Raw genomic sequence first — 17728 nt, 5'->3', positions numbered from 1 at the left:
CTTCTTGTGTTTCTGTCAGGACCCATGCAGGAGACGGTGAGAGATTTCTGGAGGATGGTTTGGCAGGAAAACTCAGCCTCTATCGTCATGGTAACAAATCTGGTGGAGGTGGGAAGGGTGAGTTCATCTGTACCTTTTAGGATGTGTTGGAGTCCTTTTTGTGCTCGCCAGGCGCTGTGAGGAAGAATCATGTTTGTGTGACGTGTGTCTTCCAGGTGAAGTGTGTTCGTTACTGGCCCGATGAGACGGAGGTGTACGGAGATATCAAGGTGACCCTGATAGAAACCGAGCCCCTGGCTGAATATGTCATCCGGACATTTACTGTCCAAAAGGTAAACCGGTACTCCTCTACCAGTCATCATCCCATACGGTGCAGACCCCCAGTGAAGGTATAAATGGGAAACTGAAACAGATCAATGGAAGCTAAAAGATTCAAAGAAAAACCTACCTTTCCTTTCTTCCCCCCAGAAATCCTCTAAACAGCCTCCCATTTATGTTTTTGCTAACGGTCTGGCACATATACACTAATTGGTAGCAATGTCCAGATTTTTTTAAGCTAAGTAGCGCTATTTTACAGCTTTAGTTAACCTGCAGCCAGGGAGGGGTATTTACCATTAGGCAATACTAGCCAGTTGTCTTTGGCCCCAAGTTTCTGGGGGCCCCATAAAACTCTGTTTACATGTATGGTTAATACAACTAGTCCTTTTTTTGTGCACATTAATTATGTTTTTGATACAAAATTATTTCATAAAAATTTTCAGAAAGGTCAAAACAGACAGCAGCAAACTATTTGAAAACAAACGGTGTGAAGAGCAGTGTTGCCAACTTAGTGCTTTAGTCGCTATATTTAGCGACTTTTCAGACCCCTCTAGCACTTTAATTTAAAAAAGCACCTAGCACCAAATCTACCAACTTTTTTCTGCTACTGGACACTTTGTAGACAACATCTAAAAGCAGCGAACTCTGCTCTCCAGAGCGAGTAGATTGGTAACCCCGCCTCCTGCTCTCCTCTATCTTGTCTGCTGTCATGATTCATGCAGCTATTATTTCATCCAAATGAAAAATGGAGAACAGAGAAGCAGATAAAGGCTTGTCTACAGTGAAAAGAAGGACTGGGTTATTTACTTTTGGAAACACAGGAAGGAGCAATCAGCTAAGTGAGCTTAGTGCTTGGAAAAAATCTTTCATTCCTTTTAAGACAGTATGAAAAATCAGCTGAGCACAAAACATATAGAGGAAAACAAGAAGAAAAGGGACAAGAAGAGAGGGACAAAACATAGAATAAATAATGTTTGTCTATTCTATTAACATTTCTCTATCTGTATAATGGGTCTGTTTGATGTGTTGTCTTCTCAGTTCAAAGGGCCCCCTGTCTGTCTTTGCCTAGGGCCCCAAATTTTCTAAATCCGCCACTGCTTGCATTTTTTTTTTTTTTGCTACTTGCAGCATTTTATCTTTTATTTTTGTTGTGTTTTTCATTCTGTGTCTCATTGTGTTTTCTAGTCCCACCTCTGTGTCTGTTAGTCTCAGTTTTATTTCTTAGTCTCATTAGGGCTGCAACCAACAAATATTTTGCAAATTGATAAAAAAAATTTTTGTGATTAAAAAAAAGCAACTGTAAAATGCTGCCCGATCCAGGAAACACACAGCCAGGCAGATGAGCTCAGAGCCAGCTCCCATGTCAGAGGATGAAGAGAGCACATCCAGCCAGTCACAGTCAGAGAAACAGGACTACATTGAAAAAACAGGCCGATCTCCAACATCTAGAAACAAAGGTGTTGATGGCAGGAGCACAGCTGATATTTCTCTCCAGGATGGAGTCAAAGACAAACAGGAACAGACCAGATACAGGCTGATATTCTATCGTATGAAAGTCAGATTTTCGATGAACGAAATATATAATCATCTGATTATATATACTTTATTGACCAAATTTTTTTATAGGGTCTACAGGTCTGTGTTTGAGGAAAGATAGCTTTATTACATCAGCCTTAAGTCAAAGACTTCTACTTTCACTGACAGAGTTTAAATACCAACATCTTAAAACTTCTTTTTTTCGACTTCAGTCACGGTTTTCTTGCTTCTTTACCCTGTTTCCTACCCCCATCCCATATTCTCCTTTTCACTCATACGAAAAGCAGCTTATCAAGACGAGTCTTGAGGCCCTCGCCATCAGCGCATTTAGGCAGCCATTAATCCATAGCACCTCTGTGTATGCGTGTGCGGTGGGGGGGGGGCTGATGCCTGACATGTCTTTTAGTATGCAGAACACACACTAAGATTCAAAACGTCCCATCTTCCCTCCTTTTTTTCACTCGGATGAAACAGAGGCAGAGAGAAAACAGGTTCCAGGTAACAATTAAAATGCTTCACTTGCAGTGAATAATGAGAGCAGGATCTTAAGGAAAACATTTATTAATGGCACATCCAAAGAGACTAACTGAGCGGAGCAAAGAACGACAACAGTCTCAAAGAAAGAGAAACATGCAAGAGAGAAGGAGAGAGCAGGATAGATGGGGGGAGGGATGATCACAAAAAGGAAGCCTGTGTTTGAGAGTCAGACTCTGCTTTAAAGGAAAGCTGTGGGTGAGAGGGGGATGCCAGGTACTATTTTCAAAGAGTTCATTTTATCTGTGAAAGTAGAATTTTTCACAAAGCATGCAGAAAAGAAGATTGCAACTTTGGTTTCAGCGTGTCAGTTCTTTACTGTGCCAAACAGATGTCACCTTGTTGTCACACGTGTCGCCGAAGAGAAGCGCTTAATGTTGTCCTCCAGCACATATAATCCATTCGAAGTGGATTTAACTAGTGAACGGCTCCCAGAAATAAAGAGAGGAAACACATTTTCAGTATCTAGATGCTGTAGCTGACTGCGGGTATTAAAGTTCAAATAGAAAACACATAGTTTTTAATTTGATAGTAGGTACAAATTTAAATACATCACAAGTGAAAAATGTCCAGCATTTTGTTGTTTATAGCATAAAACAGGGTTTCCGCGGGTCATTAAAAGTCATTAAATAATTTTTTTAACTAATGCCTTAATTGGCATTAAAATTCATTTAATGTGATTATCTTGGCATTCAAAATGCTTTAATAAAAAAAAAGCTACATATTTGTGCAGAACTGCTTTCTGTTGATCATCAAGCTACAGAATTTCAACAAAAGTGGCTGGAAAACGAGGAATTTGGGACATGGCTGCAGCTTGTCGACAGTAATGTCATGATGGGTTCACTGAAGGCGACCCAGTTATGCAGAACACCACTGACGGACACAAGGATGAAGAGTTCAACAGTTTATTAAAGCACAAACACAAAGAATGTACTGATTCTGGTTCGGGGCCTGGATACTGGTTCACCGGAGTCTGCGTGAGAGATAGCACAGTTAGCGGTTTGCTGGCAGGGTTTTACTTCCAGAAGTTCACTGATTGTACCTTGTGGGTTCTTGAGGTTAACTTTGGGAGAGTCACTGTTGGTTCTGGAGAAGGGTTCATCAGCAGAGTCCGTTAGCTGCTTCAGCGTCTCACGTCTTGTTAGAACAGACCTTGGCTTGGAAGTCCCAGCTCAGTCCTGAGCTGCTTGAGGTTTCTCAGAGGGATCTTCAGGGTTTGGCTCAGAGGGTCGGCTCGGCAGGTTAGCTCTTCCAGAGCTTTCTCAGAGGAGGCACAGGTTTCCTGGAAGACAGAGATAATAGTTAGAATCCAGACTGGATTCAAAGTCATGGAGATACTCAGAGGATCTAGGCTTTAGCGCTGACCAACTGGAACAACACTGCGGCGTTGAGGCAAGGTCTGAAGACAGCTTAAGTAGTGGATCCTCTGATGATCTTGACGAGCTGCAGCTGTGCAGGGAGCTCCCTCAGAGGATCCACGGCGGACTCTGCTGGAGAAAGATGGGATTTCTCCAGCTCCCAACAGTACTCCCCCCTCAACGACCGCCCCTTGGCGGTCCGGAAGAGGTAGATGGGCGGGAACGCTCGTACTCCTCGATGAGTGCAGGATCGAGGATGTACGAGCCTGGGACCCACTGGCGATCCTCCGGTCCGTAGCCCTCCCAGTCGACGAGGTACTGCCATCCGCGACCTCGTCGACGGGAGTCCACGATGCGGCGCACTGTGAAGGCCGGATGGCCATCGACCTCCAGGGCGGGTGGTGGGAGTCGGACGGTGGGCACAAAGGGCTCGAAGAAACAGGCTTGATCTGGGACACGTGGAATGTAGGGTGGATTCGGAGGGACTGAGGTAGTTGGAGACGAACAGCTGAGGGGTTGATGACTCGAGTGATCCTATAGGGTCCGATGAATCTTGGGGAGAGTTTTCGAGACATCCCCTTGAGGGGGATGTGTTGATTGACGGACAGCACTGATATCTCTCTCTCATCTGCGGGAAAAAGAGGTGGTTGATACCCGAGCCTGACCTGGAATGGGGATTGTCCAGTGGATGCAGATCTGAGGGAGTTATGGGCATATTCAATCCATGGGAGAAATTGGCTCCAATCCACGGGGTTGTTCGATGTGAGGCAGCGAAGGGTGGATTCCAACTGTTGGTTCATGCGCTCGGTCTGACCATTCGATTGGGGGTGGTAACCTGAGGTGAGAGAGTGTTTGCAGCCGAGCGCAGAGCAGAATGCCTTCCATACCTGGGAGATGAATTGAGGACCTCTGTCCGAGAGGATCTCTTGGGGGATGCCGTGAAGCCGGAAAACATGTTTAATGAGGAGCTGAGCTGTCTGGAAGGCCGTGGGAAGCTTTCTGAGGGGAACAAGGTGGCAGGACTTCGAGAAGCGGTCAACAATGGTGAGTGTAGTGGACATACCTCGAGAGACAGGGAGACCGGTGACAAAATCAATGGCGATATGGGACCAGGGACGCGAGGGAACAGGAAGTGGTTGAAGCAGGCCAGAAGGAGGTTGGTGTGAGGCTTTGATACGGGCACATGTGGGGCAAGCCAACACATACTCCTTTACGTCCTTGTGGAGAGAGGGCCACCAGAAGCGTCTGGAGATGAGAGCTACTGTTCTACTGACTCCAGGATGAGCAGAGAATTTGGCGGCATGCATCCACTGGATAAGACGGGACCTGACAGAAGATGGAACATACACTATATTGCCAAAAGTATTTGCTCACCCATCCAAATTATTGGAATCAGGTGTTCCAATCACTTCCATGGCCACAGGTGTATAAATTCAAGCACCTAGGCATGCAGACTGTTTTTACAAACATTTGTGAAAGAATGGGTCGCTCTCAGGAGCTCAGTGAATTCCAGCGTGGAACTGTGATAGGATGCCACCTGTGCAACAAATCCAGTCGTGAAATTTCCTCGCTCCTAAATATTCCACAGTCAACTGTCAGCTGTATTATAAGAAAATGGAAGTGTTTGGGAACGACAGCAACTCAGCCACGAAGTGGTAGGCCACGTAAACTGACGGAGCGGGGTCAGCGGATGCTGAAGCGCATAGTGCGAAGAGGTCGCCAACTTTCTGCAGAGTCAATCACTACAGACCTCCAAACTTCATGTGGCCTTCAGATTAGCTCAAGAACAGTGCGCAGAGAGCTTCATGGAATGGGTTTCCATGGTCGAGCAGCTGCATCCAAGCCATACATCACCAAGTGCAATGCAAAGCGTCGGATGCGGTGGTGTAAAGCACGCCGCCACTGGACTCTAGAGCAGTGGAGACGCGTTCTCTGGAGTGACGAATCGCGCTTCTCCATCTGGCAATCTGTTGGACGGGTCTGGGTTTGGCGGTTGCCAGGAGAACGGTACTTGTCTGACTGCATTGTGCCAAGTGTAAAGTTTGGTGGAGGGGGGATTATGGTGTGGGGTTGTTTTTCAGGAGCTGGGCTTGGCCCCTTAGTTCCAGTGAAAGGAACTCTGAATGCTTCAGCATACCAAGACATTTTGGACAATTCCATGCTCCCAACTTTGTGGGAACAGTTTGGAGCTGGCCCCTTCCTCTTCCAACATGACTGTGCACCAGTGCACAAAGCAAGGTCCATAAAGACATGGATGACAGAGTCTGGTGTGGATGAACTTGACTGGCCTGCACAGAGTCCTGACCTCAACCCGATAGAACACCTTTGGGATGAATTAGAGCGGAGACTGAGAGCCAGGCCTTCTCGTCCAACATCAGTGTGCGACCTCACAAATGCGCTTCTGGAAGAATGGTCAAAAATTCCCATAAACACACTCCTAAACCTTGTGGACAGCCTTCCCAGAAGAGTTGAAGCTGTTCTAGCTGCAAAGGGTGGACCGACGTCATATTGAACCCTATGGATTAGGAACGGGATGTCACTTAAGCTCATATGTGAGTCAAGGCAGGTGAGCAAATACTTTTGGCAATATAGTGTATGTACGGTTAGATGGACCGTTACCTGGATCGGGTTCAGTGGCCAGGGCTGAGTTGATGAGGTCAGTTATCTCCCAGTTGACCACTCCCACTGTACATGAAGCTGGAAGGACAGGTTCAGGTGTCTCGGGATGATCGACGGAGTAGAGACGAGAGAGAGAATCGGGCTTCACGTTCTTGGATCCGGGTCTGTAGGAGATAATTAGGTTGAACCGAGAAAAGAAGATTGACCACCTGGATTGGCGAGGATTAGCCTGTTTGGTGGACTGGATGTAAGCCAGGTTCTTGTGGTCTGTCCATACAAGAACCGGGTGCTCAGCTCCCTCCAGCCAGTGCCTCCATTCTTCCAATGCCAGTTTGATAGCCAGGAGCTCTCGGTCACCCACATCATAATTTTGTTCAGCGGAAGAAAGTCTACGGGAGAAGAAAGCACAAGGGTGTATCTTTTGGTCTGAATCGAGCCTCAGGGACAGGACAGCTCCAACACCAGAATCTGAAGCGTCCACCTCTAGGATAAACTGTTTAGCAGGATCAGGTTGCATGAGGACAGGAGCTCTGCAAAACAAGGATTTTAGTTTCTCAAATGCTGCTTGAGCCTCGGGAGTCCACTGAAAAGTGCGTTTAACAGAAGTCAGGGAGGTTAATGGAAGGGCGGTCTGGCTGTAGTTTCTAATAAACCGACGATAGAAGTTAGCGAACCCTAGAAACCTCTGTAATTGTTTGCGGTTCTCTGGAACTGGCCAGTCTAAGACTGCTTTGATCTTGTCCTCTGAAGGTTTTACCTGGCCGCCCTCGAGCACAAACCCCAAAAAGGTGACTGAAGATTGATGAAATTCGCACTTCTCGGCTTTCACGAACAGCTTATTCTCCAGTAGTCTCTGTAAGACAAGACGGACATGTTTCTTGTGTTCATCGAGGTCCTTGGAGTAAATGAGAATGTCATCAATGTACACGAAAACAAACACGTTGAGAAAGTCTCTGAGAAAATCATTTACTAGGGCCTTGAAGCAGGCTGGGGCGTTAGTTAGACCAAAGGGCATTACAAGGTATTCGAATTGGCCCAAGGGTGTTTTGAAGGCAGTTTTCCATTCATCGCCCTCACGGATCCTAAGGAGATGAAAAGCGTTTCTTAAATCCAACTTAGAAAACACTGTTGCTCCCTGTACAGGTTCAAAAGCAGAGGCGAGAAGAGGCAGTGGGTATTTGTTTTTAATTGTAATCTGGTTCAAACCTCGATAGTCAATACAAGGTCTCAGGGAACCATCCTTCTTACCCACGAAGAAGAACCCGGCGCCCAATGGAGAGGATGATGGGCGAATTATTCCAGCAGCTAATGATTCATTGATGTATTTTTCCATCGTTTCTCTTTCGGGCTTGGAAATGTTATACAATCTGCTGCTAGGAAGAGGAGCACCAGGTAAAAGTTCAATGGCGCAATCGTATGGTCTATGTGGAGGTAGGGACGTTTCACTGACCTTACTGAAGACAGGGGCTAAGTCATGGTACTCAGGGGGAACTGAAGAAAGGTCAGGAGAGTCCATCTCCCCCCCACCTCTAGGAGACCCCACCAAGGGGGCAGTAGAACGAAGGCATGTTTCGTGGCATGAAGTGGACCATGATTCCAGAAGACGTTCAGTCCAGTTTATGTGAGGATTATGCTTCTCCAACCATTCGAACCCGAGCACCAGCGGGGAACATGCAGAGGGAAAAACAAAAAATGTTATTGTCTCTCGGTGGTTACCTGACAGAAGTAGCTCGAGGGGCTGAGTTTGGTGGGTAACTCGATGGAGTCTTTTTCCGTCTATGGCGGATACACTGAGAGGCTGAGAAAGGGGAATGGTTTTAATCTGGAGTTGCTGGACGAGGTTAGAGTCGATTAGGTTACGTTCACAGCCTGAGTCGATGAAAGCAGAAAAAGAGAGGCTTTGATTAGCACAGAAAAGCGTGGCAGGCAGTAACAGTCGAGGAGATTTCTTTGTGTTTATTTGGCCCGCCAGACTCCTCAGATCCTCTGGCGGGCCCCGGCTTTTGATTTTGCCGGGCAGGAAGCGATGAAGTGTCCACTCTCACCACAGTAGATACATAGTTTGCTTAGAAAACGCCTTTCTCTCTCCTCTGGAGTGAGCCTGGTGTGTCCCACCTGCATGGGTTCGACATTCCTTTCGCCCGAATGTGAGGCCTGAACAGGCAACGGTAGAGACTGGGGCTTAGACCTCTGAATGGGCAACTGCTCTGTAGAGGGAGAACAAACAGTCACGTTATGAGAGGCAGAAGAAATTGTACCCTGCTTCTTAGAACTGTTTCTGGCTGGAATTCTATTATCTGATGGAGAGTCGAATTAAATCTTCGAGGGTAGCAGGTTCGTCGAGGGTTGCGAGTTCATCTTTAATGTGCTCGTTTAATGCCATGAAAAAGGCTCCTTTCAAGGCGCTTTGGTTCCATCCGGAAGCTGCCGCTTTAACCCGGAAGTTAATAGAAAATTCAGCCACTGAAGAGTTTCCCTGTTTAAGGTTGAAAAGAGCTCTAGAATCAATACTTTGGTCAGTTTCCTGGTTGAAGACCTGGGTAAATTCAGAAATGAAATCAGAGTAGTAGCAATTTAAACTATCGTCAGCGGCAAATCTTGCCTGAGCCCATTCCAAGGCTCTTCCTGTTAACTGAGAGAGAATGAAAGTTATCTTCTTGTGATCCGAGGAAAAACAGCCAGGGGAGTTCTGGAAAATCAACCGACATTGAAATAAAAATCCTTTGCAATCCTTCATGTTACCAGAGAATCTTTCTGGGAGACTAGGACGGAACTCTGATGACGTCACCGCCGGTGACCTTGGAGGAGGAACTGGACCCGGAAATGGTTGTGGTGGAGCATTAGCGCTGTTTAGGAAATTAGCACAGCTCTGTAGCATTTGGTTATGAGTGCCAACTAGACGATATAACTCACGGAGCGTTTGGGTTTGTCCCTGAATTTGGGCATCCTGCTCCTCCAGTCGACGGGTGAGGTGATCTGCTGGGCCTTGAGTTTGGCCGCAGAGTTCTGTCATGATGGGTTCACTGAAGGCGACCCAGTTATGCAGAACACCACTGACGGACACAAGGATGAAGAGTTCAACAGTTTATTAAAGCACAAACACACAGAATGTACTTATTCTGGTTCGGGGCCTGGATACTGGTTCACCGGAGTCTGCGTGAGAGATAGCACAGTTAGCGGTTTGCTGGCAGGGTTTTACTTCCAGAAGTTCACTGATTGTACCTTGTGGGTTCTTGAGGTTAACTTTGGGAGAGTCACTGTTGGTTCTGGAGAAGGGTTCATCAGCAGAGTCCGTTAGCTGCTTCAGCGTCTCACGTCTTGTTAGAACAGACCTTGGCTTGGAAGTCCCAGCTCAGTCCTGAGCTGCTTGAGGTTTCTCAGAGGGATCTTCAGGGTTTGGCTCAGAGGGTCGGCTCGGCAGGTTAGCTCTTCCAGAGCTTTCTCAGAGGAGGCACAGGTTTCCTGGAAGACAGAGATAATAGTTAGAATCCAGACTGGATTCAAAGTCATGGAGATACTCAGAGTATCTAGGCTTTAGCGCTGACCAACTGGAACAACACTGCGGCGTTGAGGCAAGGTCTGAAGACAGCTTAAGTAGTGGATCCTCTGATGATCTTGACGAGCTGCAGCTGTGCAGGGAGCTCCCTCAGAGGATCCACGGCGGACTCTGCTGGAGAAAGATGGGATTTCTCCAGCTCCCAACAAGTAAAGAAGATGATTTTGCCCTATATATATATATATATATATATATATATATATATATATATATATATATATATATATATATATATATATATATATATATATGAATATATGATTCAAAGTCATGGGTACTTGTTGATGGCATTAAAAATATTTCGAAAACCATTAAAAAGCATTCATTTACAGTTACTCATTGCTGTATAAACTCTGTAAAATAATTCACTAACATACCATACGACCCAAAATTCCTCATTCAGTCACGTGACCACTGAGTGTTGCTGTTACGTGAGTTTAGTCAGGAAGTATTCATTTTACCTTGCGAGTTAATGTTTATTTGCCTTTGTAATGACGTTTTTAATCCTTTAACGAGGACGAATACGAAGCAATCAGAGCCGTGATTAATGGCTATTAGTAATGTAGAGAAGCAGAAATGTAAACACTATGTGACCACAGCAGCTCATTTTAGCTTCAAAACCAAAAGTAAAGTTGAATGAACTGAATGAGTCAGTAAACACATCATTTGAACCAATGAATACTTTTAATGCACTGATTCTACTGAATTTATCAATTTAAATAAAGGTTATATGTCATCGGAACAGTGAGCTGTGACTTTTCATGCCATGATACCGGCCAGATCAGCGGCCTATGCCTAACCAGACTATATCAACAACTTCATTGACCTCATCAAGGTAAACCTATAGTAAACCGCTTTATCCAAGCGTCCCAGAACATCCAGATCCAGCAAACCCATAAAGTAAAGACTGGGTGTGGAAGTTAATGAACAGCAGTCAGAGCAGTTTATGTCAGTAGCAGCCATGCAAAATGGCCCTTCCCAGTCAAACACCAGCTGAATAGTAGAACACTTCCCTGCAATTCCCAGCAAAATACCCTCCAACTTCCAGCCACTGGCCTTCTACATGTCCTGTGTTTTTTAACTGACTCGACTGAAACTCAGAGGGAAGCGGCTGTTCCAACCGTTGGATTTTTGAATTCTCCCGAGTGGTGCCCGACTTTACACGAGGGAATAAAGTGAATGTCATTGGTCGTTTATCAAGGGGGCGGGATTGTTGTGGCGGAAGGTTCGCAAGCAAGTTTGGTCTTGGCAGGTTTCTCTAAAGCATCTAGCTAACCAGTTAGCAACTTATTGCTAGTAGGTTCCCAATGGGAAATTCCATTGGGACAAAGTAGCACTAAATTGGTGACTTAGAAACGACACTGTCAAGGAACGCTATGGACAGCGGAAACATGCAAGAGGAGGAGAGTTTAGTGTCGGAGGTCGTGGATGAGTCTCCTCCATCATACAATTTTTATTTAGAGGAGGAAAGCGAGGACGAAGATGTTGTGGAAGAGGACGCCAGGGCGGCAGAAGCTTGGTTTGGTGTAGAAGGCTTACAGCCGTACATGTTTGAGCCCTTGCCTCACAACGCTGCCAGTTCTGTTAGCTCTACGCCTGCTGAAGACACAGACGTCCATCCCTGTGAACACTGGGACAGAACTCAATGGGAAAGGAAATTATTCATATTTCTTATTTTAACCATTGCGTAAATTAGCAGCAACATATGAATCAAGATGCTATGACGAAAACATTTGATTGACAGATGACCGTTGATATATGATTGGCCAAATTTAGGTGTTCAGGCTGACGTATAACTAACTGGCCTGCATAAGATAACGAAAAAAAAGATTTTAAGACAGGATTATTTTTTAAACAGAAATCTTCTGGATTTCGGGAAAATACGGCCTGACAAAGAGTACATTTATATACATGTTTAAGTCAGAATGATTTGACATTTAAATATGATTTTCTACGACTTCAATTACAGGGTCTGACCTGGAGATGGCGCTTCTCTTTAGATCTTAATGTCCACAAATCATGACAGAAAGAATATTTTAGTACAAAGGACAATGTTTAAAAATGAATTGAAGGGGCCGACCAAGGAAAGCGGGAAATTTGAATGTCTACTACTGTATAACAGATAAGATAAGGAATAAAAAGATCAAAGTTTATATGAAAAAAGAGGAGGTACTGAGAAACTGCACGTTTCTATGACTGATAGAATAAAAGTAAGTTAATAAACATTCTGAAATGTCCGTCTGTGAATAACTGATCGGCTCCAGATGCATATTTATCACAGATCTTCTCATTTCCCACCAAACTTAGTAATGTATATGTTTTTAAACCAGGCCTCATGAATCTGAGGCCATGTTTTTATACCACCTATTGATTTGAAGAAGTAATTTCACCATCATAGAGAGGAGCAGATCGATGGAAAGTGGACTTATTAAATTACCGTGTGGCTTTCTGGCCTTTTCTCTCAGTTACTCTTTTTACGTCTTTTTCACCTCAGTCTTCTCTTTCCTCCATGCCTCCCTTTTCCACCACTCCTTATCTTCCTCGGTCTCCCATCTAATCTTTTTTTCTTGAACTCTCTTTCTTACCCTCATTTCATTTTCTTGACCTCTCCAGTTTCTCCCCTTGTTGTACCGTCCATTCCTCTCCAGCTATCATCAGGTACGCATTCGAAAGGAAAACCCTCCACAGCTCTGCTTGACCTGAACTAGAATGAGGAATGCAAAAACAACAGCTCCTCTTCGCTTTCTATTCTTAGAGAGTAAACTGAACTTGAGACATTATAGCTTTCTCAGTTTAGAAGCAGAAAGGGACATCGATTGTGTTGAATAATTAAAGAAGAAGAACATAGTTTGGTGGAAAAAATATCTCCTGAAAGAAGGAAGTAGAATCCCAGGGTGTGACGGAGGTCTACGTTCAAAATAAGAACAAAGTAGATATTTTTTCCCTGCTGGTTGAGTTTCATAAAAGGTTTCTGGTCTTTACTATGCTATCAGGGGTTTGAAACCTGATCAAGTTTCAAATAAATCACAAAATAATATTAATAATACATTTTATTTAACAGCACCTTTCTGGACACTCAAGGTCACTTTACAGAGAATGAAAATGAAAATACAAATAGAAGAATCAACCAAATGAAATATCTCAGAGTCAGTAACTTGCTCAGTAGCTTGCACCACAAACTTTTCTGCACAAGCATCACTTTGGTTTACATACTGAAAAATCAGTTAGCGACGCCATTGCTGCTTGCCACTTCACACAAGTTCCCCAGTTTCCTCCTGGACTGGTGGTCTTCAGGACCCTGGGTAGCAGTGGCGCCTGGTGGAGTTTTCTCCAGGGGAACTATACATTTAAAATAGACGTATACCAAAAACCAATCAAACATACTGTCATGAAACACGGACAGATGGACCCAGTATTCAAGGAGAGACAGTCAGTAGGAAAGTTCAAAATGTTTATTAAATAAACAAAACAAAAAAAAGCGGAGCTGTGGCTCGCGGATACTGCAGGATGGGGAGCGGGGCACTGCCCAATCACAGACACTCTGCAGGAGAAACACAGGTAAGTGACCACGATCATCTGAAAGAAGATGATTATCTGAGTTGGTCACTTACCTGGTTAAAAAGTCCAGTCCAAGAATGTCCCCAAAGATGCAGTTCCAGAGTTCTTGCAGGAAGCCGATCCTGATCAGGGATAGAGATCAGGCAGGAACGTACAGAACAGGTTGCAGATCAGGCAGGAACAGAACAGGAGGCAGGATCCAGGCTTCCAGGCAATAACAGAGCTCCCAGACAGGTTAGAGACAGAGTCTGAAGCATGGCCAGACGGTCACGCACAGGAGCAGACAGGATCAGGTGCAGATGAGCAGGCTCAGTGGCCAAGGGTAGCCGAGACAGGGCGTGGAACCAGAACTTGATGCAGGACCTTTAAACTGGTCTCCTCCCTGGAGCCAGGCTTACTTGGATAAAAACTGAACCTCCCCACATATAGAGCCAAAAACCCAGAGGACTCTGCGGGTGAGGAACAGTGGACGATCAGGAGACGAGACAAACACAAAGACCCTCTTTCCACTGGCTGCTAGGATCCAGGACATGAACCAAGGCAAAAACTGAACAGACACACTAACAGAAAGACAAATAATGATCTGGTGCCAAATACTCAGGCTGAACTGAATATAAACAACAGGAAACAGGTGAGAGGAATAAATTATAATTGAGGCAGGGAGGGAAAACGAAGAGTAAAAGGAATTACTAATTAAGGAGGAGCAAACAGGCCAGATCATGACACATACATTAAGTTATCACACCAGTATTTTTATATGAATGCCAACAACGAAGAACACTTTATAAAAACAATTCAATCTGAAAATCTGACACCAAGAGAAAAGACAATTACAAGAAATTTATTGATACAATGACTTTGTCTTTGGCGGAAACATTAGCGCTGAATTTTGATAGATATGCATGAACAGGAGCTAAGAATAGGGCTTTTGAAATGAGACGTGAAACGCAGTAAGAGTCCGGGAGGAATGACACTGATGAAGTTTTAGCTAAGATGGTGGAGGAGGGGATTGAGCTGGGTTGAAACGGGGTCATCTGAATGAAGTCAGACAGCACAGCCACTGCCTGCACACTAGGTAGCAGACTAGTTGCCTATCGGAGGCCTTTTAAGATGAACTTTGGATGCTGATTGGCTTTCATGGAGGCGTGGTTCTAAACTGATTGCTGTGTCATAGGGGGATGTAGGAGAGTGATCATTTTCTTCAGTTGAACTTCCCCCTAGGCTCCATAACATAATTTCATTTTCATTTTGTACATAAATCTTGCCCTTCTGAGACTTTGTGAAGATAAATTTGTGTTTTGCATGCTCCAATATTTTGTCACAAATCTAAAAAATAATGTACCAATTTAGTAATGGAGAATCTATTAGTCAGCTTTATATTTTTTTTTATATTTAAAAACTATTTTTTTTCTGAGAATGTGTTTGTTTTAGCCTTCGGCAAATTCAGCTGGATACCTCAAGAGCAAAGGACAAATATTTGATGAGCAAAAAAAACTTCAGAATTTAGACAGAGAGGACAGATGGTTTAAAAGAGGGGTGAAGGAAGCCATATTTGTAGAAGAATAACTATAACTGAAAAGAGGGGCAGGAGTGTGGTTTCAGCTTCAAAGCATCTTGAAGAATCAAAGCAACACTCAACAAGATTTAAATGGCCAAAAAAAACAATACACAGCAAAAGATTTCTACAACCATTAGAATGATGGGTTTGTCTTTGATTTGCTTAAGCCTCTGTCACATCTTGAAGATGTAGACCAGCTGACGTACAAAAAATCTTCTTTCTTTTTATTTTTTATTTTATTTTTTTTGGCGGGCGGTAAACTGCAGCTAGAGCAATGCCAGGCGCCTCTGGGCGCATTGCTGCCCCCCTCAGGACATTGGCTTGTGCATAATTTCATGGGCAGTAGGCTGCCGTGCGTTATGCATGAGTTAGGCTGTCGTTGGACATAAGTTCTGGACTCGTTATGAATACGCTTTGTATACCCCCAAAATTGAAAAGAAATCATTGAAAGTTCAGCGTATGCCGACGTTTAAGGAGATTCAGGTAGTCAGGCATACGCTGGCTAAATGGTTAAGGTGTGAAGGGGGCCCTAAGGTAGATTGACCTCCATGCTGCGCAAAACATCAGAGCTCCAGCTACAGATTGTTCTGGAGGAGCCGACAGAAAGCCCAAGAATCCTGGATTGATGAGGAAATGTCCGCTTTCCTTAGAATCAAGCCTGATTTACCATGAACCGGATGACTGAGAATTTACTACATAGGCGGGCAGAGGACATGATTTTGTGGCTCCTAGTCATAGTAATTGTCTTTGCCACAGAGTTAAGAACCAACTACTGTACACAGCAAATACTTAAATCCAAGTCAATTTTGCTTTTAATAAGTGTTTTCTCCCTTTGTTTGAGAAAGTGCAGCAGCCTGGACAATTTGCCAATAAAATAAAGAGGTTTTTTTTAAATAGGAAGAAAAAAACAAGTTTTTTGTCTAATCTTAAGTGAATATTATCTTATTGTCTCATTTGGAAGGAAATTTGTTCCTTTAATTGGCAGGTCACTATATACCTGCTCACAGGTGGAACTTTCTGAAGGACTGGTGTGGACATGTCCCCACCAGTCCTTTTGCCAGGAGGGGACAGTCCCCACCAGGTCCTTTCCGCTCATTTACTTTAGTATGTGTTTTAAGTCTGTTTTTTTCCTCTCTCCCCTTGTCCCTGTGTCCCACCTCTCGGTGTATGATCATTACATCTGTCACTTTGAGACATCCAATTGCGGTCACATTTCACAGTGACAAAGTAGCTATGTGGAGCAGGAGAGACACACAGCAGCACTCAGTGAATTTAACCAGCAGCTACTTCCATGTTTAAGTAAAAGTTAGGAGACGGGTTGGTTAAAAAAAATTTGAAATCATACGGAGCTTTTTATATTATATTCATTTTAGTAAAGAGGTTTATAAATCTTTTCAAACAGAGCAGAGAAAAGCAGGGAGATTAAAGATGAAACAGATTTACTGGGAAATGCAACATTCAATAAAATACCTCACCAAGTTTACCAGAAAGTTTGCAAGAAAAAAATATGCTATGCTCCATTTAAAATGCAGCATATCCATATTTTTTTTGGATGGATCAATTTCGGCATCGGCTGTTATTTGTTATTTTTTTATACATTGTTTTTTTTCTGCCCTATATTTTGGTATTGCACCAAAAGGCATCTCTCTAACATCTATAAATATAAATATCAGTGTATTATGGTTCTCTTGTGTTCTCAACAAATAAGAAAGCATTCAATAAATATATGTTTGAGCTCATTTTTGGAAAATACAAAAACCTAATAAAAGCGTAGCTCCATCAGCCTCTACCCGAGTGTCCCCACCAACTTTCATCACAGTAACACCCTTGTACCTGATCAAACAAGGAAGAATTCACTGATTTTAAGAATTTTATACGTTATCACCTTTTATTAGTCTTTTTATTTGTAGCTTATGATTGCTGACAGTTTTAGGTGAAGTCATGGAGTACTTGCTATGTTGGTGAAGTGCTTTTCCATTTGTCAGCCTCTTTGGTGGCAAACTGGGCAGCTGAATTGGACCATGGCAAAGCGTCCTGTAAGTTCCTCCCTAAAGGGCCATCATGAGATTTGTGGAATCAATTAATCTTTTTTATGGAAGCTGAGTGGCCTTCAGTTTCCTCAATCCTCCCCTGTAAATTACACAAATGAGCCTCGATACGTCTTCCTTGCCCCTTTGTCCCAGAAGTGGCCCAAAGAGACATCTTGACATCCACAAGATTGATTTATTCTCCATGTGAAACCAAAGACACATCAAGGCCTTTATACTCCTGGAAATCCCTGCTGTATAGTCGGGGCCCTGAACTGCGAGGCGTCTTCTTGTCTGTTTGCCCGAAAAAAAAGGAAGCAAATGCTTCCTGACGTCCCTGCATTTATCATAATCAAGCTGACGCGCTTTTCATGAGTCAACAGAGTCCATTCTGGAGGCCTTCACCGTAGAAGATTTAACCTTAAACAACGTGTTCTGTTTCTTTCAGAAGGGCCATCATGAGATCCGCGAACTTCGTCAGTTCCACTTCACCAGCTGGCCGGATCATGGCGTCCCCTGTTACGCCACAGGACTGCTGGGGTTCATACGGCAGGTCAAGTTCCTCAATCCGCCGGACGCCGGACCCATAGCCGTGCACTGCAGGTAAGGCCAGATAACCACAGACATTTTCTGCAGATTAACCCCGCTATGATTCTAGCACAGG

The 17728-nt window shown here is 44.1% G+C and overlaps 1 protein-coding gene across 15 annotated transcripts in view; it reads left to right on the top strand.

Annotated features, from left to right (window-relative positions):
- Positions 1 to 17728, top strand: part of ptprt (protein tyrosine phosphatase receptor type T) — a 471678-nt gene that overhangs the window by 419151 nt on the left and 34799 nt on the right. For 14 of the 15 annotated variants that reach the window (XM_038297556.1, XM_038297553.1, XM_038297554.1 and 11 more), the window contains 3 exons: positions 20 to 117; positions 216 to 332; positions 17513 to 17667. In XM_038297556.1, the coding sequence (XP_038153484.1) occupies positions 20 to 117; positions 216 to 332; positions 17513 to 17667 (370 nt within the window). The remainder of the gene's footprint in view (positions 1 to 19; positions 118 to 215; positions 333 to 17512; positions 17668 to 17728) is intronic. The other variant, XM_038297545.1, reaches the window with a different exon arrangement.

The sequence above is a fragment of the Cyprinodon tularosa genome, unplaced genomic scaffold (genome assembly GCF_016077235.1).
Source record: "Cyprinodon tularosa strain WSP-4 unplaced genomic scaffold, ASM1607723v1 ctg390, whole genome shotgun sequence".
NCBI lineage: Eukaryota > Metazoa > Chordata > Actinopteri > Cyprinodontiformes > Cyprinodontidae > Cyprinodon > Cyprinodon tularosa.
This window is presented reverse-complemented; position numbering and strand designations above follow the sequence as displayed.